This window comes from Arvicanthis niloticus, chromosome 12 (assembly GCF_011762505.2).
Source record: "Arvicanthis niloticus isolate mArvNil1 chromosome 12, mArvNil1.pat.X, whole genome shotgun sequence".
NCBI classification, from domain to species: Eukaryota; Metazoa; Chordata; class Mammalia; order Rodentia; family Muridae; genus Arvicanthis; species Arvicanthis niloticus.
Genome location: NC_047669.1, coordinates 16,806,971 through 16,834,916, shown reverse-complemented (window position 1 = coordinate 16,834,916; position 27,946 = coordinate 16,806,971). Strand labels below are relative to the sequence as shown.

The following is a 27,946-nucleotide window of genomic DNA, read 5'->3' as shown; positions in this document are numbered from 1 at the left end:
CATACATGTGCCTCCACACATCAGTGTACACGGGGAAAGTTTTCAGCATACCAATAGTTGGACAACCATCAGAACTAGTTAGTTCTAGAGCATTTTTATCAGCCAGCAGAGGAATCACTTCTAAATTCCTTGCAAGACATATACAAGATAAATATAAGGTGAATTACAAGGTCCCCTTTCATTACTGGGGGTCAGGCCTCTATCCCCGCCTTTACAAGATTAGAATCGCCACAGCCCTTCTATACTTAGAGAAGGGAGGAGATGTCAGGGGCAGCCCTGCTTATACACTGAAGGCCTAAAATTAGCCATAGGCCTAAAATCAGCAATAGGCCTGACATACATGCCTGCTAACACAAAGTCTTGGGTCTCTGTGGAAAAACACTGAAACAGATGGCTATAAGTTATTGTAAACAGGCAGTTTTGGAGGAAATTTAGCAGCCTGAGTAGCCATAGACCTTGTAAATAGGCAGCCTTGGCAGATAGTACAACTTAGATAAGAACAAGTGAATCATAGGCAGAGTCATAGCGACCTGTCCCTTGAACCTTCACCCAGCCAATACCCTGTTCTGGAAGATATCTGTACTCCCCCTGAACACTTATGCTTTTGTGTCATCCCCTTTCCCACATCCTGGCTTTTTGTGTTTATAAGGCCTGTGTGGAAAAGTAAAAATTACAATTTAATAAAGAAAAAAATATATAATGTGAATAGCTGTCATGCTGTATTGTTTAGGGATTAGGACAAGGAAAAGCCTGTACATGTTCATGACAGATATCTCTCTCTCTCTCTCTCTCTCTCTCTCTCTCTCTCTCTCTCTCTCTCCCTCCCTCCCTCCCTCCCTCTCATGGGTATGCACACATGAGTTGGTTTTTTTCCCCATCCATAACTGATTGACTCCCCAGATGAGGAAACTAACTATGAAGTGGTGACTAGTGCCTCACTGTATAGATGTACCACACTATGATGGTGGTACGGGGTGGGGGTGGGGGTGGGGCTGGATACAGAGTTTTCAGGCAGTCAGTAACTCAGGCCTCAAAAGCAAGGATTCATAGTAGGCTGCGGATCAACAATCCACCTTCTAGATTCAGACTGTCAGTGAAGTGCAGCTGGAACCAAGCAAAAGCAATCCCAACTAAACAACAACAACAACAACAACAAAAAGACAGAAATGATGGGAGTGGGAAACAGGCTGCCACTCAGAGCAAAGATGTTGATTGGAGCCAGCTGTGACAGCTGGGTGGCTTAGCTGAACGTCTTCTGGCTGAGAGAGTAGCAGTGGCTGGTGTGGAAGTGATCTTAGCATCACCTTAGCAATCAGAAACGGATGGGCTCTCTGACAGCTGGGTACCAGCTCACTACCATGGCAGTGGTGGAAGTGGGACCTGCGACTGGATGGGGGAACTTCTGGCCAGCCCAGAATTTCTCCCCCTCCCCTCTATATCTGACCGTTATTTCCCATCCCCGATTAGTCCCATTTTGCAGCTTACTGGCATGCACATGCATCCAGCCAATCAGAGCCCACCTGGCTCTATATAATTGGTTGAGCGAGGAGACAGAAGAGGAGAGGGAGTACCCAGACCTTATCCAGATTCCAGCTCCCAGATCTGGAGACTTTCGGTGACCAGGCATTGGGCCTGAGGCATGGGACCCGGCTCCGGTTTTCACCGTTCCAGCTTCTGGGAGCTGCAGCTGCAGGCGGGGGTGGGGGTGGGGTGAAGTTAGAGGGGTGGGGCACAGTTGTTATTCCCAGACACTTGGGCTGCAGATGGAAATTGGTTTCTGCTGCTTGGAGAACACCAGCTGTTCATTGATCTCAGTCCCAAAGGCCCCTGCCTCCAACCCAAGACAGAGGACCAGCCACTTCGGCTGCTCACATCAATGACCTGCTTCCTGAAGGAATACTTTGTAAGGAACTGCTCTCAGTGATCACCCGGAAGTCCTCCAAGAACTTTTGAGCTATAACACTTGCCAACGGTCTCTCAGCTGGCACCCCAAAGCCTACTCAGGGTATACTGTGGTATTGCTGGTATTGCCATCCACGGCCTCCGGGTTCTGCTTTCCTATTGGTGGTTTTACTTTCTTATTTGTATTATTGCTCTACAGTGGCAAATGAAGTCCCCCATGATTCGCCTTTTCCATTTGCCTACTTCACTCCTGGAGGAAGAAGGGCAAGGTACGGACTTGAGGCAGAAAAAAGATCGACCGTCTCACCTTTTAAATCAGCTCATCATTTGGCGGACATCTTTTGACTGCTATAAATAATGTTGTTGGGAACAGTAATGGCCAAGTTTTTCAAGGACGTCTCTTCCTTCTTTGTTTCCTTCCTGCTTTCCTTCCTTCCTCCCTCCCCCTCCCTCCTTCCTTCCTCCTCCTCCTTTTAAAATTCTCTCCTATTACATCCTGAGGGCAGTTTCCCCTCCCCCAGTCTCCCCGCCCCCCACATCTCCTCTCCCCCAGACCTCCCCTCCTGCCTCCCATTAGAAAGGAGCAGGCCTCCCAGGGACATCAACCAAACATGGCATAACAAGCTTCAAAAAGAACAGGTGCGTACCATCACATCAAGGCTGGTTGAGGCAGCCCAGTAGGGAAGAAAGGATTTCTCAGGCAGCAAAAAGCCCCCGCAGCCGCCTGCTTCCACTATTAGGAATCCCACTAGAACACCAATTAACTCAACCATAACGTACATGCAGAGTACCTGTCAGACCTTCACTGGCCCCGCGATTTCTGTTAGCCCCCACAAGTCCAGGTCAGTTGATTCTGTGGGCCTTGTTCTTGTGCGGTGCCCCTCACCCCTCTGGATCCTTCACATATTCCTCCCACTCCTTGTGACTCCCCAGTTCCGCCTACCATTTGGCTGTAGCATTCTGTATCTGCTCCCATCAGCTGCTGAATGAAGTCTCACTGGTCTTTCTGACGATGTTTAGACTAGCTCTGGTCCCATTACATTGTGCAAGCATGATAAACTGTAGGTCGAAGGTTTTGTGGCTGGGTTGGTGTCCCAAGCCTCCACTTGAGCCATCTCTTCCTCCTCCTCTTCTTCCTCCTCCTCCTCTTCCTCCTCCTCCTTTTTGTCCTCTCCTTCTCTTTCTCCTCTTCTTCTTCTCCTCCTCCCTCCTCCTCTTCTTCCTCCCTTTAAGCCTCTTTCTTGCCAATAGATGTCATTACCTGGGGCTCACAGGAAATGCTTTACACCAGCTGTGGTATCTGACAGGCATTGTCAATCAGGGAGAGGACTGAGCTGGAGAAGAAAATCCTGGGAAAGGTGTTAGACAGACCACACCAGACCAAACGGTTCCGGAGGGTGTGGGGGGTATTCAGGAGATAGAGCAAAGGTGTGGGGGGAGGAGAGAAGTAGAAGAAAATGGAAGAAGAGAGCGAGATCAGGTGGTTCTGCCTGTTTTATATGGGTGGTGACATTGCCTCTTTCAGGTAGGTAAAGGTGAGGTAGCCAGGTGGATCCTGGGAATGTATGGCGGTTGCCTTGGCAACGATGTGGGGGTCGCCTAGATGTGATGCCACTGGGTTTGAGCCTGATACCAACAAAAGGAATGGAAGATGGCTGTAGAAATGTCCACAGAGAACAACTCTTTTCTGCTTCCAAGACCGTAGAAATGTCTAGTCCTTCCTTGTGTCCAAGGGGACAAAGAGGAAGTCAGGGTTTCTCAGCTACCTGGAGCTAAGTGAGAGGCAAGAGGCAGAGGGAGTTCTTAGTGGAACCACACGAGAACAAAGGTTTGAACCCAAGAACCAGTCAGCCAAGAATCACCTGCAGTCACAGGATGGCATAGGGCAGCTGGCTGTTAGTGACCTTTTTAAGGGGTTCTCCATTGCTGGTTCTTTGGGAGACATTGATGAGACTTTTTCATAGGGAAAGCCCCCTTCTTGAGCTTGGAGAACACCAGCTGTTCATTGCTTTCAATCACCAAAGATCCCGTTCCCCTTAAACTCAGTCTCTAGGCCCAGATACTTCTCCTTCCTGGCATTTGCCAGAACAAGGTGGGTCACCTCAAAGCTGTTCCATCATGATTGGGCTCCACTGCCTGGTTCCACCTCTCCTGGATGGGGGCACTGTGGACACCTGCCCTGGCTTCCTAGTCGGCTCTGCCAACTCTGCTACAGGGATGTTCCTGTGTGCTTGCCTGACTCCTGCCTTCCTCCCTCCCTCCCCTCTCTCTGCCTTCCACACCCCCTTCCTTCCTTCCTTCCCTTCCTCCTCCTTTTCTTCCTCCTCCTCCTCCTCCTCCTTCTTTTTCCTCTTCTTCTTCTTCCTCCTCTTCCCCCCCCCCCCAGATCTCATATATTCCAGGTTGACTTTGAACTCACTGTGTAGCTAAGGATGACTTTACACTTCTGATTTTCCTGCCTCATCTTCTGGGTCCTGGGTGTGTGCTACCTGTCATGCCTACTTTGTAAGTGCTGAGGATTAGACTCAGGGCTTCAAAAATGATAGTGCAAGCACTGTACCCCAGTAGATCTACACCCCCAGTCCCTTATTGTCCTGATAGCATTTCTTAACACACAGAAGTTTGAAAATGTAAAAGTTTTAAAAGTTCAACTTACTTCATTCTTACCTTTGATTGTGAGTGCTTCTGACATAATATCTGAGAACTAAGTGTTAGACCAACCTCACTAAGTCCACACCTTTGTTTTCTTTTAAAAGGTTTACAGTTTGGGATGTTACAGTTAGATCTCAACATCTGTATCCCAAGATCTCAGTAACCATATCCCATGGAAACACCTATGACTGTTTCCTAGAAAAGAAGTACCAACTGAAATGCCAGCAACATTTTGACATCTCTGGATACATAGTATCAACTTGTTCTCCAAAGTGAGTGTACCAATTTTCATGCCTCCTAGAAAGTATGGGAGGTGTGTGGTTTCAATGCACACTAAGAAGCTTGTATACAGCTTCTGTTAATCTTGGTAGACCAGACAGCATCCGATTCTCACTGTCCTTCATCCCATAATACCACTCTCTTTTCTAACTCACATTATTTCTAAGTATTAAGATGATCAGCAATCGGAAGAATCTTTGTACGTTGCCCAAACTGAAGAAATGAATGCAAATTGAGATACCATGGGAAGATTTATCTCATCAGTGGGAATAAGACATCATGGATGACCTTGGGGCACAGTGCTCTGGGGGACAAGGAGGACAGGAAGAGAAAGGAGACACAACAGTGAATAAATTGGCCCCATATGCTCAGAGTTTATCCCTAGTTCAGAAAAAAAAATGTGTGCTTGTAAGATACATTTTTTTTTTTTGGTTTTTCGAGACAGGGTTTCTCTGTATAGCCCTGGTGTTGACCTGGAACTCACTCTGTAGACCAGGCTGGCCTCGAACTCAGAAATCCACCTGCCTCTGCCTCCCAAGTGCTGGGATTAAAGGCGTGCGCCACCACCGCCCGGCTGTAAGATACATTCTTACAGTTGCAGAAAGTCTTGAATAGTCTGATGGTAGACAAGATGCCATCCCTGCAGTAACCATGAACATCAGCTTGGTAGTAGAAATGTCTGGCATGAAGTCAAAAAGTCAGTAGCTACTAGTTACTGATTATCTGTCATGCACTTGGTGTTGATTTAGAGGCATGGTAATTAGCCAGGTACTTACATTGTGCTTGAGAAGACACAAATACAACTCAACTGTTGAGTGACCTTTCCTGGGGAGATGAGAGTAAATGTCTACTTACCCAGACAGGGTGCCAACGAAAGACCCAATAAATGATCTCATATAAGTCTAATTTAGTAATAAACCGTGATTTTATCAAGGTGAATCACAGAAGTGTAGATAAAGAGGTGCCACTCTGAAAAGCCTACCCATAGTGGACAACCCTTCAACAAAGTTTCATATCTGAAAGAATTAGCTAGTGCTGCAGGGTGGGGAAGGGCCCCCCCAAGACAACAGTACTATCCAAAGGGTCAAAAGAGAACCCCTGATGGTTTGGCCACATTCATAGACCTGTCCCTCCCAGTTGCTGGCATTTGCTCATCAGAAGCTCGTGCACACTGGGCAGTATGCCCAGGCTTTGCTAGATTGTATTGAATGTCTACATGCTACTGTCTTCGTGGAATCAAAGGAATATTTCCCAAGATGGCAGGTAGGGACCTGAGTGCAGCTTATCAGCCAAGTCTTTGAAGCTTTTTGTTGTTGGGTGTTTTCTGCTGAGCTTACTGACTAGGACATGTATGGGTGCTGGGATGGGGTCATCTGCTGAGAGGAGAGTGACAGCAGCCAAGAGCTTCACCTCAGCTGCCCATGTCCTGAGGAAGGAGGCATCAGCCAAATGGAAGCCTCGACCATCCCCTGGGCAGTACAGCTGACCGCTCCCTGGCCACCTCATTTACCCCAGAGTAGCCTTTGAACTTTCTTTTCTCTCTTGAGTCAGGCTTCGTTCCCATTTGTTTAGTTCCCAGTGGTATGGACAAATCCTATCTCTCCCTTACCAAGTTTTAAAATTTTCACTCATCAGCACACTGATAGAAGAATTTCCCCCTAGAGGTCAAATTAAACCCTGCTTTGCAAAATTGGACTTTCACTGATGTATCAAACTTTAATGCTCATGAGATGTTCATTGAAATAGAGATTATAGCTCACCCGTTTGCCCAGAGTGCAAGATTTTCCACTTTTAACAAGCTTCCTGGCAATGCCAATGCTGCTGGTCCCCAGGTAACACTTTGGGGTGCACAATTATCAAGTGCCTATGAGACACACACCATTGATCTAAAGCCTAGAAATCATAGAGCCATTCCCGGCTTGTGTGTACACGCTGAGCATATCAAATGGTCTTGACAGGAACCTTCAGCAGCCAGAGCTGGTTTCTTATCTTTAGGAGTGGAGCCCCAATCCAATTGCACTCCTAGCCACAGCCCTGTCCCCACCTCTGCTTAAGTACATCTTGCTCTGAACCCCTGAGCCATGTCTGCTGGGAAGCCTGGGCTGGTTGTATCTGATGCATGGCAGCTTAGCCACATTCCCAGCACACCTGACTTCAGCTGTGTTTGGAGAGAAACCCAGCATGTGCTACAACCAGGTACACACACACACCATTAAGGGGTTGCCTCCTCTGATGCCACAGGATTTAAGTCTTTGCCAGGTGAGCTGAGAGTTGGGCTTCCTGTTTAGGTCTGAGGGCTGAGTTTACTTCTAAGAGAGGACCTAGGCTTCAGAGAAAGGAATGTAAATTAGGAAGAGGCCTTGCTTAGGGAGACCTTAGGTCTTTGATGAACCTAACACAATGAGTCTGATTTCCTTCTTAATCAGAGTGGACCATATAAAAAAAAATGATCCCTTTTGAATGCTAACCCCCCTTGACTACAGGCAGTCTCCCAAGGGTTGACCTAACACTGCAGTTCACAGAGAAGCCAACCTCAGTGTACTCAGGAACACCGTGTTCTATACAGAACTGTGATGACTTGAATGGGAATGGCTCCCAAAGGCTCATTTACTTGAATGTTTGGTCACTGTGACCTGCAGATGAAGATATGGCTCCCAGCTACTGCTCCCGTGCCATGCTTCCCACCATGCTTCCCTCCCTGATAATAATGAACTGACATCCTGAAACTGTAGAGAAGCCCCCAATTAAATCCTTTCTTTTACAAGAGTTGCCTTGGTTATAGTGTCTCTTCACAATAATAGAACAGTGACTAAGACAGAAGTTGGTACCAGGAGTGGGGTCTTACCCTAAGGCCTTTACTCCCTTTGTCCCAGTTAGCATCAGGCTTTTCTTTAAACTTTTTACCTCCTTGATCCCTGAGATTATCTCCATGACAATTTCTGGTGACCTCTTTCCTCCTCAAACTGTATGTTTTGTTTTTCTCTTTGTCAAGCTTGCTCCTTTTTTATTGCGCTCCACTCGACCAGCAAGGAAGACGCGAACAACCGGATCCTTTTCAACAGCCTTTATTGTAGAAGCGCTTCATCATTCTTCCAGGGAACCCTGAGTGCCCAGGGTGAGCTGCTTATATACCCTCAGCCCTGGGCGGGGGGGGGGGGGGGCAACGCGTGGAGGTACGCGATTGGTCAGAATTGCAGTGCTTCATTAGCATACCCCGCTCGGGAGGGGGCGATTGGTCAGGATTGCAGTGCCTCATTAGCATATCCCGCTGGGGGGGGTGGCGCCAAAACTGAGTTGGCCCAAGGGTGATCACATGCGCAGTGTACTTGTTTACCAGTAAATCATACCAGAAGCCGGCGCCATCTTGACCAGCCGAGTCGGGTCGGCGGCCTACACCTTTTCATTATAGATCTGTGTAAGATTGATTACTGATAACCACATGACACTCAAGACTAGGCTGTCTTGAAATCTCCTCTGCCAGCATCTTTAATCCAAAACTCTTCACTTCAGCCTCAGGCAGACTTTTAGGACAAGAGCACCACAGTCTTTGACAGAATATCACAAAAATGGCCTTTAAAAAACTTTGTATTGGTTCTGTATGAATTTTATACTATATACTCCAATACCACTCATTATTCCCTCCCCTAGTATCTGCCCTCCACCCTTGCAATCCCTCACCCAATACAGAAAAATAAAAGAAATCTCATTGTGTAAGCTGTAATGTGTAACGGTGTGTCCCACAGAACACCCTTTTGTTTACATGACTTTTCTCACAAATGTTGACCATCACAGGTGGGCTTGGTGAAATCCTCACTAAGGTAGTGGTATCTGAGCCAAGAGTCAAAGCTTCTGTGTAAAGGGGATAAGAAATTCTGATGTGAGAGCCAACTTGAGGATTTTAGGAATGAAGAGACCTATGTGTGCGCAAGGAGGTGAGCAAGCAGATGATTTGTAGGGAGGAGGTGGGAAAGCCCATGCTGTATGGTGCTGTGAATCTTGAATAGACGTTGGGCTTCTTTCTTTCTTTCTTTCTTTCTTTCTTTCTTTCTTTTTTTCTTGTTTTTGGTTTTTGTTTTTGTTTTTGTTTTTCGAGACAGGGTTTCTCTGTGTAGTCCTGGCTGTCCTGGAACTCACTCTGTAGACCAGGCTGGCCTCGAACTCAGAAATCCGCCTGCCTCTGCCTCCCACGGGCTGGGATTAAAGGCGTGCGCCACCACCGCCCGGCCAGACGTTGGATTTCATTCTAAGTTATATGGAAGGGTGCTGGAGTGACATCAAGAAAACTGTGGGAGGAATCAGGAAGGCCATCTATTTGTGTTTGCTGGGGGAGGGGTAGCTGTAAGGCCAAGCTAGGGGCTGTAACGATGATGACCCTAGATTGGATGTACTTTGATAGCAGAACTTGTAGGACCTGTTAGTGGACTGACTGTAACATGCAAGACTAAAAAACAAATCAAATATTATTCCTGGATTCTGGGCTGAGCTAGCAGGTATATACTGGTGGTGTTTATCAAACTAGGAAGTATTTGCTGGAACAAGGAATAAAATGTTAGAAATGATTAGAGTTCTCTTTGGACCTTACTCCTGAGGCGAACCCAGGTTTAGTTCTTTTAGACTGCTGTAAGGAAACAGAGGTCTGGGCGGTTTAAAACCAACAGAGCGTTCTCACCATTCTGTGGACAGGGAGTCCAGATGTAGACTCAGTATCTGTCCAGATCTACTGCCTTGTAGACAGGCTTCTGGCTCCAGCTTTATGTGTCTGAAGAGCGGAGGGAGCTTTCTTAAGCATCCTGTATTAAACAAACAAACAAACAACAAACAAACAACAAAAAAGCACCAGTGTAATTCATGGAATCTCAACCATCACAGTTGTTTCCCCAAAGCCCTAACTTTGAGGGTTAGTGTATTATGCAGGGGTCTCTAGAGGAATGGAACTTATAGAATCAATCTATCAATCAATCAATCAATCTATCTATCTATCTATCTATCTATCTATCTATCATCTATCTATCTATATCTAGGAGATTTATTAGAGCAGCTTACATGCTGTGGTCCAGATACTCCAGGATGGCTATCTACCTATGGAAGGTCCAAGATTCTTGTCGTTTTTTAGTTCATGAGATTGGATGTCTCAGCTGGTCCTCATTGTGCTCTGAAATCTCAAAGAAGTGGGCTCTAATACCAGTGAAGGAAATGGACTTGCCAATGAAAGAGAAGAAGCAGGCGAGAGAAAGTAAGCTTCCTCCTTCTGTGTCCTTTCAATAGGCTGCCAACAGAAGGCAAGGCCCAGATTAAAGGTAGATCTTCCTATCTCAGAAGACCTGGATTAAAGATGGATCTTCCCATCTCAAAGATTCAGATTAGAAGTGAGTCTTCCTACCACTAATGATTTAATTAAGAAGAAAAAAAATCCGCCGGGCGGTGGTGGCGCATGCCTTTAATCCCAGCACTTGGGAGGCAGAGGCAGGTGGATTTCTGAGTTCGAGGCCAGCCTGGTCTACAGAGTGAGTTCCAGGACAGCCAGGACTACACAGAGAAACCATGTCTCGAAAAACCAAAAAAAAAAAAAAAAAAAAAAAAAAAAAAAAAAAAAAAAAAAGAAAAGAAAAAGAAAAAAGAAAGAAAAAAAAATCCCTCACAGATGTGCCCAGCCATTTGGGTTTTAGTTAATTCCAAATGTAGGCAAGTTGACAACAGAGAACAGCCATCACAGTTAACATCATAACATTTAAATCAGAGCAGAACATCAGTATTCAACTCCTTGCATGTCCTGGCCAGCACTGGGTTTCCCTGCTGTCTCCACTACTTATCCATCAAAACTCTATTTCCTAAGAACTGCTATACACAGTGCTCAGGGCACAGGACAAAGCAGACATATAAAGGACACTCTCTGCAGCTACGTCCTAAGTCAGAACCAGAAGCTCTGCTGAGGCTCTCCTATGTGTTGGACACATGCACAACAGCCCAGGCACACCCCCAACAGTGCAGTGTTTCAGTTTAATTGAATAGTGTAGGTGGAGAACTGAGAGCCATAAATTCGTTCAAGATGGATTTTGTGGATGCCTGCATAGTCCAGACACTATACTAAACATGCTGTGTGTGTGTGTGTGTGTGTGTGTACGCACATGCACAGAGACAAAATGCATTTTTGCATCCCCAAACTCCCATTCACATGAAGAGAAGTAGGGAAGCAAATGCTTCCATCCCAGAGTGGTAGAGAAGGGACCCTAAAGAAGCAGATATGTTCGCGTTGCAGGGGCTACTGCCCCCACTAGGGGACGTCACTTAGAAGAACGCTCCTGACTTGGCTTGTCTTGAAGGATGAAGCTGACCAATAATAATAATAATAATAATAATAATAATAATAATAATAATAATAACAACAACAATGATGAAGTCACTCCTGGTCAAGGAGACAGCAGGAACAGATACAGACAGAGTGAGGGTCGGGAGAGAACAGCGCTGAGGGACTCGCAGGGAAGGGAGCCCCTCAGAGTGTTCAGTGAGGAGTCAGTGGCAGGCCTTGTACTTTATAGTTCCACACACATAAGCTTTAACTGGATGTTGAAATGAATGTGCACATGCATGCGTGTGGTATATGTAGGGGTATGGAACAGAGCTGACAAGGGAGAGAGAAGACACGGGAGCCTGAAATGAAAGACAAGGGAATTGGGTGAAGGTAGGCCTCTGCCACCCTGAAGACCTGTGTGGTTGGGAAAATTTCCCCAGGGAGGAGGTAGAGAAAAGAAGAAAGAAGAAGTCTGACCCAATGTAGATCACAGGGCAAGGAGGGCTGTGGTCACACTAGAAGTGGAGTAGATCTTCAGTGTGGCCTTTTATCCTCCCAGTGACAGTGACTTAGTCTTATTTATTTATTATTATTATTTATCATTATCATTGATTAATTTATATGTGTATTGTGTGATGTGTATGATACATGTATATGCATGGGTGGGTGCACATGCCTGTACACACACACACACACACACACACACACACACACACAGCGGCTACAGCAGGATGTCAGATGTCTTCTTCTATTGCTTCTGCCTCATTGCATTGAGACAAAGTCTCTCACTGAGTGGGAAACTCATCTTTTTGGCTAGGCTGGCTGACCCGGCCAGTGAGCGCTCAAGATTTTCCCAGTGCTGGGGTTGCAGGTATGTGTAGTCATACGTGGCTTTTTATCAGCAATAGAAATTTGAACTCTGGCCCTCCTGCTTGTAGAGCATGTACTCATACCCACTGAGCCATCTCCCCAGCCCCAACCTACCCCATTTTAAGGCAAGAAAACGAAGAGCCAGAGTGGTTGGTTGTGGCTGGTTGTGCTGGATGGGTTTCTCTATGCTTGGCTTACTGCCTTTGGTCGGCTATGACCCATCTGCTATAGGTTAGAACTCAGACGACAACCTTTGCCCCTGAAGAGGGACCTAGACATTATACTGAAATCCCCAAGGAACAGGAACAAACATCAGGTTAGGCCACAGCTGGTAGCAGGATGGGTCCCTCTCCCAGCCTAGCATCCCCTCCCTGAGCAATGTGAGCCTTCCTCCCCTGAGACTCACTGCCCCACCTTCCCTGCACCCCAGCACGTCTGACAGCCGCCAAACTCATCACCTCTGAGATCAGAAAGGCTTGCAAGTAGACACTAGTGGTCTTGAGCTGAGGAGACACACAGGAGAGCAATTAAGGCCGCACGTGGTTGTGAGCCCGCCTCTGGTGGTTTGCAGCTGCAGAAAGCCCTGGCTCCCCTGGGCTCCCCACGCTTGCTCTCTCTTGCCTGTCTGTACTTCCCATCCTGACCAATTAGATCCCCATGTGTGCTGCAGGCGTGAAAAAAAATAGAAAGTGAGTAATCCTTCATGCGCCTCTGCGTGGCACAGCTTTGATCCTGGTGGTGCGGTGGCCCCGTTCCATCAGAAAGTGCGGCTGTCTCGGGTTCTTTTCTTTTCTTTTTTACTGTTAACCCAATTTCTTTTTTTCAAAATGACATGAACCTCCACCCAGAGACCTGTGAAATGACCACCATCCATCTTCAGACCCTTCTGATCAAAGCTGGGTTGGATTTTTTTTTTTCCTTTGTCGCTTTTTTTTTTTTTTTTTTTTTTTTTTTTAGATTTTTGTCCGTCTCTCCTAAGGTTGGTTTGCTGCCAGTGTTTCCAGGCTGAAATCAAAAGAAATCGTCTATTAATATCAGCCTTGGGCAACAAGGCCACCATTGTTTGGTTCATTTCCGAGTATCTACAGTCTGGTTTGGGAGTATAGGGGTGAAGGGAGAGAGATTAGATAAGCAGTTTCAGAACTAAGGAGGGGTGAAGGGCGTTACCTCTGGTGTCTTTCAAAGCTGCGACCAGTCTCAATAAATGGCTACAGATTTCAATATTGGGGAACTGTTTGATTTCGAAAGTGCTGCAGTCCTAGAGGACTCTCTGGTATGAAGGCCTGTTTCAAGCTGACAAATAAGGTGGTGTGTCATTTCTGTGGCCTGTGGCATACGGAGCTAGGCAGTGGAAGAGGAGGTGACAGAGATCTGGGGTGCTGCAGAGGAGGAAGTGGAGTTAAGGGTGATGGGGATGGTCTTAGTGGGTGTGGAAGAGACACAGGTGGAATAAGAACGAGGAGGTGTTTGTGTAGGAGAAGTGGAAGAGGGTTTCATGGTGGTAAGAAGAGGAAGGATGGATGGGGTGCTGCTGATGGTGGAGGGGTGCTGCTGATGGTGGATGGGTGCTGGTGACAGTGGGGGTGCTGGTGACAGTGGAGGGGTGCTGGTGATAGAGGAGGGGTGCTGGTGACAGTGGAGGGGTGCTGGTAATAAAGGAGGGGTACTGATGATAGAGGAGGGGTGCTGGTGATAGAGGAGGGGTGCTGGTGACAGTGGGGTGCTGGTGATAGAGGAGGGATGCTGGTTTAAGAGGAGGGGTGCTGATGATAGAGGAGGGGGTGCTGCTGACAGTGAGGGGTGCTGGTGACAGTGGAGGGGTGCTGGTAATAAAGCAGGGGTGCTGGTGATAGAGGAGGGGTGCTGGTGACAGTGAAGGGGTGCTGGTGACAATGGGGGTGCTGGTGATAGAGGAGGAGTGCTGCTGACAGTGGGGTGTTGCGGCCCGAGCTGCCCCACATTAGGCGCCAAAAATGTTGAAAACCACTCTGCCCCATGCTTGGGGGCCAAAATGTCTGGGACTGCTCTGTCAATATTGGAACCTGCAGTGCCAAAAGCCTTGGGGGCTAAATTGTTAGAGCCCACACTGCCCCAAGCTGCTCCAGTCCGCGGGTCAGGGTTCAGCAAGAGAGAGAGTGAGGATGGACTCGAAGAATGAAGACCAGACAGAGTGTGATTCAATCCCGATTATTCTTCAGTCTCTCTTCCTAGTCCAAGTCCCAAGTCTTGAGTTCTTAGTCCCTAGTTCCTAGTCCCTGGTGCCTCCAAGTTCCAAGTTCCAAGTTCTAGTCTCAAGTCTCTTCCAAGTACAAGTGTCTAATCCTAGTTGCCTGTCTCGAGTCTCAAGTGCCTACTCCAAGTGCCTAATACTTAATAATAATTTCTTCTGTCTGCCTCTCGTCTTTTATATGTCTCACTTCTAAGCCATGCCTTTAAGTTACACCTTTAAGTCATACCCTTAGGTCTTGTCTCTAAATCTGATCTGTAAGTCACACCCTTAAGTCACACACCTTTAAGTCTCACACACCCAAGGAAAAATCCTGGGTATCTAAAACAAGATGTTATCAGAGTGTGCTCAGCTGTTGTAGGCTATTGTAATCAAGTCTCTTGTCAGGGTATATGGCTCAAGATGGCTGCAAGGATGATAGCCGCCTTCTGTCGGCTCCCCACAGATTGGGGGTGTTGGTGATAGAGGAGGGGTGCTGCTGATGGTGGAGGGGTGTTGGTGACAGTGGCTGAGTTGGTATAGTAGGAAGGTGGTAGGCACATGGTTGAGGGGCATAGATGGCAATGGAGAAAGCCACCACGTATACATGGAAAGGACAGAGAGTCAAGGGATGAAGTCTGAGCACGCAGAGGGTGTATACGTTACTTCCTGTTGGTGTGAAAACATACTGATTAAAACTGGCCTGGGGAAGAAAGGACTTATTGGGCTCACACTTCCATGTCACAATCCATTACTGAGAGATCTAGGGACAGGAACTCAAGCAAGAACCTGGAGACAGGATCTGAAGCAGACATGGCAGGAATGCTGCTTACCAGCTCTCTTTCCATGGCTTGCTCAGCCTGCTCTCTTATACAACTCAGGACCATGTACCCAGGTGTGCCATTGCCCATGGTGTCCTGGGCCCTCCCACATTATTGATCAATCAAGGAAATGCTACATACATGCCCACAGGCCAGTCTGATAAGAAGGGATGACTTAGGCACTTTCTAATTGCTGGGTTATCAAACACCATGACTTATAAAAGAAAGCATTTAATTGGGTTTGTGGTTCCAGAGGGCTAGAGTCAGTGATGGCAGGGGTAGCATGGTGACAGGAGCAGCTAAGAGCTCACATCTCAAACTGCAAGCAGGAGGCAGAAGGCACAATGGGAATGGTAGGGGTCTTTGGAAAACTAAAGCCCACCTCCAGTGACACACCTCCTCCAGGGCCACACCTCTTAGCAAGTCTGCAACCCTATAAGCCTATAGGGATCACCCTCATTCAGACCACCACAAAGCCACTCCTCAGTTGAGGTTTTTCTCAACTTTCTAGGTGACTTTAGTTTGTGTCAAGTTGACAAAAACCAGCACAAGGGGGGAAATGAAAGCACCAGAAGAGTTACTGAAAACCAGGAGTGGCTGTCCCATCTGACTGGACAATGGAGGAGAAGAATCCAAAGCTGATTGATGGCAGAACATCCCATTTCCATAGGGATATGCATAGGTCTTCTCTGGGACCACTGAGGCTGGGCATTGCCACTCCTGTCTGAAGCCAATTTGGATAGCCTTTGTTGGGGACAGGTGCCTCTAGGCAGGAGCCCATATCACTCCAGCTGTTGAGTCAATCATTGTGGTTTATCTCCCTGAGAGCGTGGGTAGGAGGGCATGAGAGTCACCCAGACCACCTGCACTGAATGTGTTGGGATTTCTGAGTAGCCCGTTTAAATAGAAATGGCCCTCTTAGGCTCATATATTTGAATGCTTGGTCATCAGGGAGTGGCGCTACTTGCCGGGATTAGGAGGTGTGGCCTTATAGGAGTAGCTGTAGCCTTGTTGGAGGAAGTGGTTATTAAGGGTGGGCTTTGAAGTCTCACATGCCCAAGCATTGCCCAGTGTGACAGTTCTTTTGTGACTGCCTGTGTGGATCAAGAGGCAGAATTCTCAGCTCCTTCTCCAGCACCATGGCTACCTGCATGGCTACCTTGTTTCCCACCATGGCCACAATGGACTAAGCCTCTGAAATGTAAGCCAGCCCCAATTAAATGATTTTTTTTTAATGAGTTGCTATGGTCATGGTGTCTCTTCACAGCAATAGAAACCCTAACTAAGATCCCGCCTGATCCAGTAAGAAACATGCACTGGGAATCCTGGACCAGTTTGTTGGCCCTGCTTCTGCCCAGCTGAGTGACTTTGACTAGAGTACTTTTCCTCTCAGCCCCACAGTCTCCATTGTGCAAAGTAAACTCATTCAACCTGAGATGTTGTATAAACTCTGACATCCTGTTTTTGGCTTTGGAGAATCTAGTGATGTCACTGGAGCTCTGCCCAAGGTCATTCCTCCTTTAACTATGGAGTTCTGGTTTCCATTGCTTCTGCCTGGTCCTTGTCCGAAGGTCTCTATTTGCCCTTTGGCATTGTTCGATAATGGATGGGGGGTGGACCACATCACCCAATGCCCACTACTCTCCAGTGACAACAGGATCAGGAGCAAATGCGTGCTTGCTCTAGAGGAAAGGTTTCAGGTTTTGAGGAAGGGCTCCAACGTGGACCGTTACCAGCTGTGAATGCACACTGGCTAAGACAACGCTGACGAGAACCACCGAACAAATTCAAGTGATCCACCAGATCAGCTAGTGAGCAGCCGGCATCAGAATAGGAAAGCCAGCAGGGCAGAGGAAGCAGAGGTCCTGCACCAACAGTGAGCCAGTCACAGCCTCTCTGGCATCTGGTGCTCCGTGTCCCAAAGCCAAGGAGAAGACTTTTAAGGATCAGAAAGATTTTCCTCCCTTTGGACCCAAAATTGGATCCAAGGAGTTATGAGGCAAGTTGCTGCTTACAAACGCTTCCAAAATAAGTTGACTTCTGTCAGGCTGCGGTGATGTGTTTTCAGTTAGAGATTGGGACTGGGATGTGGCTTAGTGTACCTCATCTTCAGCCATACTTCCCTGCACGTGTCTGATCTCATATGATCTTGGAAGCTAAGCAGGGTCAATTCTGGTTCAATCAGAGGGTGTACCTAGCATGTGCAAAACCCCAGGTTTACTATACCTAGCACAGAGAAGGAGAGAAGGAGGAAGTGAGAGGTGGGTTGACTCTGAAATGTATTTCTGATACTCCTGGTACATTGCCTCCCTTGGTCCCACTCTTCTCATCTCCGTTGTCATGGAAACAGTAATGGAGGCTCCTGGGTTATCCCTGTCCTTTTCCTTATCCATGATAAGGACGTGATGGTCCCTACTGCCCTGGACTCTGACTGGTATGAAGGGGCAGGTGAAAGGAAAGGAGATCGTGAGGAAGAGGAGGGTGTCCTTCTGCCCATCCTGAGCAGACCAGAGCTGAAGTCTGATTTGACATCCACTGACCATTACTACATCTGAATGCTTCTAAAGATATAATTACTCAAGGGAAGAACCAAGTCTTGAGAAGAAGAGAGCTGACATTTTCTTGTACCAGCTATTCTGCAGGATGGGCTCTGTTCATGTTAGATGGTGAATAATTCTTTCAGGATGTACATTATTGTCTCTATCTGACAGTGTAAGGGTTCAAGATTCTCGAAGAATGGTACCCCCCAGACTCAAGTAGTATGCAACAGCAAAGAGTGCTTATTCTGTAGAGAACTGGCATGCAGGGGTCTACCATATATCAGGATGAAAGACAGAGGTGTAGACTTTGCAAGGTCAACTTAAAACCTGTTAAGACAGAAGTGGGAGGCTTTTACCTTTCTTTCCTTGATTGGTTGGCTCTATCTCCACGAGTATGTGTGCCTTTGTGATTGGTTCAGGCTTTGGGGGATTTAGGGGACTTTGTTGATTAACCATACTTGGGTCAAACTTCTTGGGACAGCTTCTACACCTCCTGCTTGTGAGGTTGGCTCAGGCTAGGTGGTAAGGCAGCTTCCTGATTGCCAGCTCATAAGGGGTGGTTTTTCCTGAAATTGACTTGTTTTGGACTTTTCCAGTTCTGAGAAACAGAAACTTAGGCCAGTTAGCAGCCTGTCGTGGAGTCAGCCTGGCTCTTGCTAACTCTGTCCTCTTAACAGATAAGAAAATTGATGCTCAGAAAGATTGAGTAGCCCAAAGTCATAGAATTGGTCGGTGGAAGAATCAGGGCTCAGATCCAGGTTTATCTGTCTGCCTGCCCCACCATGGTAGGTTGACCTCCGAGGTAGTCTGAATGGGAAATACTCCATATTCTTGAGCATCTGAATACTAAGTCCTAGTCTGTGATAGTTTGGGTAGGCTTAGGAAGTGTGGTCCTACCGAAGGAAATGTGTCCCTGGGGGTGGGCTTTGATGTTTCAAAAGCCATGTGCTATTTCCAGTGTGCTTTCTATGCTCCCTGTTGTGGTTTGAGATGTGAACTTTTAGTTGATGCCCCAACTCCTTGATGCCTACCACCTGCTACCCTCGCTTCTCCATCATTTGCTCTCTGGAATCATGAGACAAATAAGCCCATTATTCTATTAGTTACTTTGGTCATGGTATCATATCACAGAAACAGAAAAGTAATTAATACAGAAGTTTGTACCAGGGGGTGAGCCTTTTCTATGATAGACCTGACCATGTTCTTTGTTTGTTTGGTTTGTTTTGTTGAGAGATTCAGAAGGCTTCTGAACTTTGGACTTGAAAAGCAGTTGAATGCTGTAAGCCAGTGGCTCTCAACCTTCCTATTGTTGTCCCTTCAATACAGTTCCTCACGTTGTGGTCACCCCCAGCCATAAAATTATTTTTGTTGCTACTTCATAACTGTAATTTTGCTGTTATCAATCGTAATATAAATATCTACATTTTTAGATGGTTTTAGGTGACCTCTGTGAAAAGGTCATTTGACCCCCAACAGTTGAGAACCACTGCTATAAACAGAACCTTATGGGGCCAACCTGGTACGATCTTGGAAGGCTGTAGTGCTGAGAACTATGTGGACTGTGAAGGCTCAGATCAAGAGGTTTTAGAGTGGAAGAACATTAGCACTGGGACTAGAGACCGTTCTTGTGATATTTTGACTAAGAATGTGGCTGAATTTTGTCCTTATCCTAAGAACTTGCCTGTGGCTAAATATAAAAGTATCAGACTATCTTCTTTGGTGGAGGAGATTTCAAGATAGCCTAATATTGACTCCGTCATACAGTTATTATTAATCACTCTTATGCTGGCCTACAGTGGAAAGGAGCAAATGGGACAGAAACACACATGTAGCCTGGAAAGAAAAAGGACATGAGGAAGGGTAATGTTACAGCCAAGACCTGTGCTAGAAGAGAGGCTATAATTGTTAAGGCAGTTGGTTCCATGAGGGACTAGATCTGCTTTGTAATAAAGGGAAGGGTATGGGGGCTATTTTGATGCTAAGGTCCTGTTCCCCAATTGGTTCTTAATCTGTCAGTAAAAAAGACATGGGCTAATTGCTGGGCAGAAGGAATAGGCAGGAATTTCAGGTCCCTGAAGGAAAAGAGACAGATGCAAAGGAGGAGAGGAGAGTTCGCCAGGTTTCTGATGGAGAAAAGTTGACCAGCCATGTGGGGTCTTGAAATAGAGTGGCCACACAGGCCACTCCTACAATCTGGCAGTCAGGGATGTAACTGAACAATTAAGTTTAGGACAAGTGTGAGGGAGGTGCATAGATCAGAATATCAATAAGGCCACACTTTTCCAGGCAGAAGATAGTAGTGCCCAGCAATTCTGTCAGAAGGCAAGTTGGAAATGAGCAACGCTTGTGTGTGTGTGTGTGTGTGTGTGTGTGTGTGTGTGTGTGTGTGTGTGAAGCTAGGTGGAGGCTGGTATCACAGCCTGTTCTCAGATCTCAGGCCAGGCAGCAAAAAGCTACACAAGGGTGTTCTCAGGACAAGATCCTACTCAGCTAAGCTTCCAACTGTGAAAAAAAAAAAAGCCTAAGGAATTTTCTGCTTCTAGAAAGGAACACCAAACCAAAGTGCAGCAAATCTGCTTCAAGGAGGTCACCCAAAGCTGGTGGCTGAACTTGACATTGCCACCCACATGATGCTGGCTTTAGAGCCATGGAGGATCCAAGAGTAAAGGGGTCATGGGATTTGCCTCCTTGGTTTCAGAGGCTGCTGAGGCCAAGTGTGTGATAGGGAGGACCTTCATGGAGGCCCTGAGAAGCTATTTCATTAAGCTATGGAAGTGAAGCCAGGTTGCCTTGGAGACCCTATGATGATAGAGGTGCCAAAGCTGTGGAGTGTCTGCCAGAAAGAATGGTATACAAGGGGTGGAACCAGCACAAGACAGACTTCAGAGCCTGTTACGAGCAGCAAAGCTGGAGGGGCAGAGCCATCCATGCCCTGATAGCAGACATAGAGCCACAGGATTTAGAATTTGCCCTGCTGGGTTAGAGTCTTGCTTCCGTTCAGCACTTGCTCACTAAGCTCCATTCCTTCCTTTTGGAACAGTGAAATATATTCTATGCTATTGCATGTTGGAAGCATGTAATTCGCTTTCTTACTTTACAGGGGGTTACAGTTAAGATTGTCTTGGGTCTAGCTGAGCATAGTGGCAAACAGCTTTAGTCCCAGCACGTGGGAGGCAGAGGCAGACAGATCTCTGATTTTGAGGCCAGCCTGGTCCATGGAGTCAGTTCCAGGACATCTAAGGCTGCACAGGAGAAACTGTTGGGGGTGGGGCCGAGGGAGGGGGAAAACAAGATCACCTTGAGTCTCAGAGGAGACTTTGGACTTTTGAATAGTGTTGGAACTGAGGGAGTAGGAGGGCTTGAAAAGATGGACTAAATACATTTTACATTAGGATACGGCAATGAGACTATGGGGGCCAGGGAGTGAAATGTGGTTTGAATGAGCCAGGCCCCATAGGCTCCAGCAATTGAATACTTGGTTCGTAGTTGATGGAGCTATTTGGGGAGGCTTAGTGGGCGTGGACTTTATGGAGGAAGCTTGTCACTGGGGGCAGGCTTTGAATTTTCAGAAGCCACATGCCATTTCCAGTGCACTCTTTCTGTTTCCTGCTTGTTTGAGATGTGATTTCTCAGCTGGTGCTTCAGCTGCCTGCCTCCTGCCAGCTGCCTCCTGTACTCTGCCATCATGGACTATTATTCCTCGAACTGTAGCCCCAAATTAAATTATTTATTTTTATTGGATATTTTATTTACATTTCAGATGCCATCCCCTTTCCCCATTTTGTGTTTTCTTTGACAGTTGTGTCAATATTTTCTATGGTATCTACTGCACCTGAGATTCTCTCTTCTATCTCTTCTATATCTTATATTCTGTTGGTGATGCTTGTGTCTATGACTCCTGATTTCTTTCCTAGGTTTTCTATCTTGAGGGTAGTCTCCCTTTGTGATTTCTTTATTGTTTCTACTTTCATTTTTATGTCCTGGATAGTTTTGTTCAATTCCTTCACCTGTTTGGTTGTGTTTTCTTGTAATTCTTTAAGGGATTTTTGTGTTTCCTCTTTAAGGGCTTCTACCTGTTTACCTGTGTTCTTCTCAATTTCTTTGAGAGTATTATTTATGCCCTTCTTAAAGTCCTCTATCATCATTATTAGAAGTGATTTTAAATCTGAATCTTGCTTTCCTGGTGATATGGGAAATTCAGGACTTTCTATTGTGGGATGGCTAGGTTCTAATGATGCCAAGTACCCTAGTTACTGATGCTTATGTTCTTGTACTTGCCTTTCGCCATCTGGATATCCTTAGTGCTGCCTGCCCTGTCTCTGACTGGAGCCTTTCTTTCCTATTATCTTGGTTGTATCAGAACTGTGTGGGGTGGGTATTACTACTGGGGTTAGAGCTGGGGCCTGGGATCTGCTCAGTGCTCGGGTCCAGACCAGAAGGAACCAGTGCTCCAGACCAGGAGTGACTCCTGGGTCCTAGTGGGTCCCAGTTACTCCCTGTTTGGGGCAAGTGTTGCTGTCTCCTTACCTAAGATACTGCCCCAGTTAGAGCTCCTGGGAGGCCTGACTCCTCTGGGTTCTGTGAGATTGGAGGCAGAGCTGCCGCCCGGGATCTGCTCAAGTTTTTTATTTTATAATTTGTCTTGCATGATGTTTTATGACAGAAAACCAAACCAAACCAAAAAAAAAAAAAAAAAAAACCAAAAACCAATAACCAAAACCAACATCTTACTAAGACAAGTTGATGTCTTTCTATGATTGACTAAACAAAGAAATTATGATCTGCCTCTGGATTTGACACTCACTTTCAAATCCATTTCCCTGTCTTCTGGATTAGCCAAGGAGGATATCAGAAGACCTAGGAGGGAAACCTGGAACACTGTTTCCCTGAATTAATTCTCATCCCCTCTTTTAGGTGGAGATGAGGGACTTTCCTAAAGAATCTCAGAAGGAAAGGGGCTTTGTTCTCAGTATGGTTTGCCTGAGGCTAGTGCCTGCATGGTGGGTGCTCACCTTGGGTGCTTAGTGAAGAGGCAGTGCTCCGTGCTCAATGGCGTCCATAGTGATCACACCTCCCTAAAGGGAAGAGAGGTATAAGATGCTCCCGAGCTTATCACTGACCAGAACATGGGAACAAACAACAGTTTTGCTGTCGCTCAGGCTGGATCTTGCCCTTCCTTTCTGGATCCTTCTTATTTCTCAGCTCATAGTTTACTTACTAACTTAGATCCTGGTGATAAAATCCAGGTCCTCATCCATAATAGGCAAGTACTCTCATTTGTCTCAGCCCCTGGATGTTATTGAAATGTCATTTCCTTAGAGGAGATGACCAGCTCAGTAGGCTGTCATTTTGTCCCTGAAAACTGTTGTGGGATACTTGTTCACATTGTGAACCCCAAGGTTATGTTATTTACTGAATTCCTGCTTTTAGTTGTGGTGTGGCTCAGCCTTTAGTATACACCTTTAATCCCTCTGGCTGGAATATAGACTCACCCTTAGTACACACCTTTAATCTCAAACAATGAAGGTAAAGTTAATTTGTAGAAGGAAGCACCTGTGTTTAAAAGTGATGTCTATTTGAGTGGCAGACAAAGTGATGAATCAGGGAAAGATTTGACAGAATAGGGTATGCCCGACTCATGAGAAGAGAGAGGAAAGGGAAGCTACTTAAGAGAGCAGTACAGAGAAAGAGGAGAGGAGGAAGAGGAAGAGGAGAAGAAGAAAGAGGAGGAGGAGGAGGCAGTTTTACAGGGATAATTATAGAGAGACAGGTTTAAGAGAGAACAAGCTAGATGCAGATGAAAACAGAAAGAGCCAAAGAATGAGAAGAAGCCAGAAGATTAGAGCATATTGCCAAAGTTAGTATGAGGCCAAGCAAAGCAATTCAGAAAAGACAGAGAAAGAGACAGAGAGAGACAGAGACAGAGAGAGAACAGATTGAGTTAGTCAGTGTGAAGAGTTTTGAGCTAGAGCAGCTGAGTTGATCAGCCAGCCAGAGCTCAGAAAGAGAGGGAAAAAAAAAAAAAAAAAAAAAAGGGTGAGCCTATTCAGCAGTAGGTCTCAGAGAGTCAGAGAGTGAAAACATTCTAGGCTTAGATAAGACTGTATAGAGGCTAGAGGCTAAAAGTTTCCAGGACTTGGCCTAAGTTAGCAGACTGAGGTCATAATTGGAGACTACATTTATCTCTAGAGGGTAAAAGCTACATTGACACATAACATACCCCATCATCCTTCCCCTTTAGAGGCACTACCGGTCACAAGTTATAATTAATATTTGCTAACTTCCCTATGTGACATCTATCTCCATAGGAGACCACTGGACCCGTGAGCATTCTCGTCACCAAGATACACTGGATACACTGGTGTCATCACCACAGAGGAGTTGCTGTTCTAGACGGTGAGGTGACTCGTGTCTTTGATTCTAGCACTTGGGAGGCAGGTGGATCTCTGCGAGTTGGAGGCCAGCCTGGTCTATAGAGTGAGTTCCAGGACAGCCAGAGCTACATAGTGAGACTCTGTCTCTTCTTTTTTTTTAAAAAAAGATGCTGCTACTCTGTCCGATGAATGGACAGGGAAGGTGGGGAAAGGAAAGGAGTTTTGTGTCTGAGGGATTAGCATCAGAGCTCTGGAGGGGAAAGGAAGTCTATAGAAAAAGAGGAGCCTGAACTTAGAGAAGCTCTAAAACATAAGGTCATTTATTCAGGACTCACAGGGAACTTAGTGGCAGGGGCTTCCATGATCAGCACAGAGATCTCTGATGTCTTTAGAGATCTGTGTTTTCAGTCCTCTGCTTATCCATCCTTCTGATCACACAGAGGGGCTGCTACCCTCCCAGGGGTGACGTCTGGCCAATCAGACCCAGGGAAGGAGAGAAAACCGGTCTCATCATCAGAGACTGTCTCACAGCTGACTTCTCTGACTGTAGTGTCCTTGGCCAAGGCTGGGTGCTCTGTCCCTGAACTGGCCCCAAGGAGTCACTCCAGATCCAAACAGAAGTAACTCAGTAGATGTGTATTGTGGAGTTAGCACCACCTCCTCAAGCAAAGGGATTAGACTTGGGTTCTTTCCTTGGAAGACATTCCCATACTGGAATCATTGGGGTGCCCCTTGTCCAATGACTAGATGAGACCACTTGAGAAGTAGAAAGCTCCTTACCTCAGTTTCCAGACAAGTCTTTCTATTAGACATCATGAATCCCTCCATTACTGTGTATTTCTTGGATTGCATATCTGGCTCTTTATAGCATTAGAGTTAACATTTCCAATCATGTTGGGGCTACTACTGTCTCCTATGAATGTGCTTTTTCCAGTCTTTTCTGTGATAGCAAATGTACCACCACGTGCCTACCCTCAAGCCCACCTCGAGGAATGTTACTAGGTCTGAGAATTTGCCTTTATTCAGTCTAAGACCTCCTACCTTAACCTCTAAGACCCATGCCAGGTCCAGCGCTTCCCAGTGCTCCCTCGCCTAGTCCTAGAGTGCTCTTCTCTTGGCTACTGTCAGTGACTTGGGTTTGTCTCCCTGTTGCCATCGTTACCCCTCATAGGTCAGTTTTCACTTGGCCATCGGGGTGGTCTTTCAGAAGAGCAAAACAACCATGTCCCTGCCAACTTAACATCACTAGTGGGTACTCAGTGCTCACAGAAGGCAATGCAGCCTTCTCTGTGGCCCTCGAGACCCTCTGCCATCGCTCCCTTACAAGCTTTATTTGCCGGGCTCTAGTAGCATGGATTCTGTCCTCGGAAATGCAGCATTCTGGCCTTCTCTTTCTTGGTCTTCTTGCTCCCATGTTTCTGCTCCCATGCTTCTGGTCACTAGCTTTTTGCTATGATTCAGATTTTTCATAGCCATTGTTGTCATTTGGAGTTGGCTGCACTTTATTTTGTCTTCCGCAGAAGAATTCGTTCTCCTCATATGAGAGCACTTATGCTGACCCTGCATAGAGTCGGTCCATATTGCTCAGAAACCAGTGAACAAGAATGAATCTCTGGCCAGAAGGTGGTAACATAAGCTTTAATCCCAGCATTCAGGAGGCAGAGACAGGTGAATCTCTGTGAGTTCGAGGCCAGCCTGGTCTACAGAGTGAGTTCCAGTACAGTCAGGGACACACAAAAGAAACCCTGCCTCAAACAACAGACCAACCAACAAACAAAAAGAATGAATCTCAAAGCCTTTAAATCTCATATCAGTTTACATGTTCTTTGAAAGAAAAAGAAAGCAATCAACTTTCTGGACATCGGAAGGTCTGGAAAGTGGTGGAGGCAAGGGGCTCTATAAATGAGGGCAGCAGATACTTAAGACAATAATACTGCACTGAGCTAGACAGGTCAGGGGTGGCTATAGGAACAGGTAGCCCTGGATTTGGTCTTGATTCATCCATGATAAATTTGGAGCCTGAGATGTTATGACAGCTAGAGATGTCAAGCAGAAGAAAGTTGTTTTAGTTACATTTCTCTTACTGTGATAAACTACCCTGACAAAAAGCAACTTTAAGAAAAAGTTTATTTTGGCTTGTAGAAAATAAACAGAAAGAAAGAACACAGTCCTCAAAGGCAGGGAAGGCTTGGGGGGGGGGGGCGGGGGAGGGGGAGGAGAGGGAGAGAGAGAGAGCAGGAAATAGGGTGAGGCTATAAACCGTTTAAGTACTTCCATGAAGTACCTCCTCCAGGAAGGCCCCGCCCCCTAAAGGGTTCATAACTTCCCCAGACAGCACCTCCAACTGGGGACCAAGTGTTTAATACTTTTGCCCATGGGGGACATTTTTTTTTTCAGTCAAATGTCTCTGTCCATTAGAGTTGTTATGCTCACCAACTTTCAGAGGCTCAGTTAGCCATTCAGACTCTCTGAGTTTGATTCCCAGAACAATGAGTCGCTTGATCTCTGAGGCTTGACCTACTGTGGTTGCTTCGTGTTTATTCAATGGTTCTTTCTGACATTTAGTGTCATTTAAGTACCTACTATGCTCTTTGCCACATGTTAGGCACAAAACAATGTAAAGTCCCTCCCCACCCACAGGCAACTTCTAACATCGAGGGTAAATATCGGCCAGTTCCGTAAACGTGCCACCGTTGTCTTGGGAAGGGAAAAAGTTATAGTGAAGGTGTACAGAAGGGATCCCATGAGGACTTCAGCTCTGGACCTCCTGCAAAAAAACAACGTAAACTCTGACATTTCTTAGCTTTATGCAGATTTGATCTTTTGGGAAGCAGACAGGTGGCTTTGGGGAATTTCTAACAATGCTCTCTCCCCCTTGCGCGCATGCTTTCCTCAACACGGTGATGGATGAAGCCTGTTGCTTCTTGCTTGTGGCATGTCAGTCACTACTGGAACCAGAAGGGTGGGCTCAGTGGGATAATCCAGGCTGGGTAGGGTGAGGCACCGTTGCCTTCCACGGAGCAGAAGAAGCGGAAACCGCACGGGCAGCCGCAGTCCTTAAGCTCGGGCGGCCAATAGAAGTACAGAGTTGCTCCACTCACCTACTCAGGGTGTGTGCTCACTTGCTCAGGGTGTGTTTTTGGAGGGTGCACATCTAAGTGCATCATTTTATCTGTACAGTAAATGTCATTTATTTCCTCCTCCAGGACCTGCGGTCCAAATGCAGAAAAGTCCTTACCAGTCACCACGGGAACTCATTCCTCCGCTCTCCCCACCACAAGATCCCTGAATCCAGCCAGACTTGCTCTTTCTAGAGTACCAGAGTCCCTCGTTTGGATCTGACACACTGAAGGGATGAGGCTCCCTGCGGGACTCAGAATCTCTCCCTGTCTGGGAAACTTCTTATCAAGCTGAGGCAATGTTTCTCTTCAGCCTCAGCCCTATAGAAACCCTGGGAGACAAGGGTATCTACCTGTTTGGGCGGCTTTGAAAATTCTGGAAAAAGCACACAAATCAATACTTTCTAAAAGCGATCTTGCCGCAGAAGTGGGGCTCTCCCCACTCCGGCCAATCCTGTATTCATCAGACCCTGGTTTTACCTGGACAAATGGCTACTTGTTTAAGAGTGATGTATTTATTTTTACCTTGTCTCCACCTCAAGGACTCTCACAGTAGACACCTTTATGGAATTACTGTGAGAAAGGTAAATACATATAGTGTGTCTAGCACATTCTGAGAACACACTAAATAATGACTGAGGTTTTACTAACACATGATGGTGTGTGTGTGTGTGTGTGTGTGTGTGTGTGTGTGTGTGTGAGAGAGAGAGAGAGAGAGAGAGAGAGAGAGAGAGAGAGAGAGAGAGAAAGAGAGAGAGAGAGAGAACGCTGTGTCTGTTGAGGCCAGCGGCTGGCAGAGGTGTCTTCTTCTATTGCGCTGCCTACTGTCTTTTCTGAGGAGACAGGCTCTCTCAACTGAATCTAGTTCACTGATTCTAAGTTGGGGAATGTGTT

General features: G+C 46.5%; 1 protein-coding gene across 13 annotated transcripts in view; it reads left to right on the top strand.

The window, feature by feature from the left end:
* The window catches only part of LOC143444032 (uncharacterized), a 49,776-nt gene that overhangs the window by 20,030 nt on the left and 1,800 nt on the right, over window positions 1-27,946 (top strand). The window contains exons 2-5 of one of the 13 annotated variants that reach the window (XR_013113523.1): window positions 4,659-4,826; window positions 7,826-7,948; window positions 23,868-23,955; window positions 27,140-27,636. Coding sequence is in view for 1 of the 13 variants with exons in the window: in XM_076942766.1 (XP_076798881.1) it covers window positions 7,826-7,948; window positions 23,868-23,955 (211 nt within the window). In the remaining 12 variants the exon portion in view is untranslated. The other 12 variants (XR_013113532.1, XR_013113521.1, XR_013113520.1 and 9 more) reach the window with 12 other exon arrangements.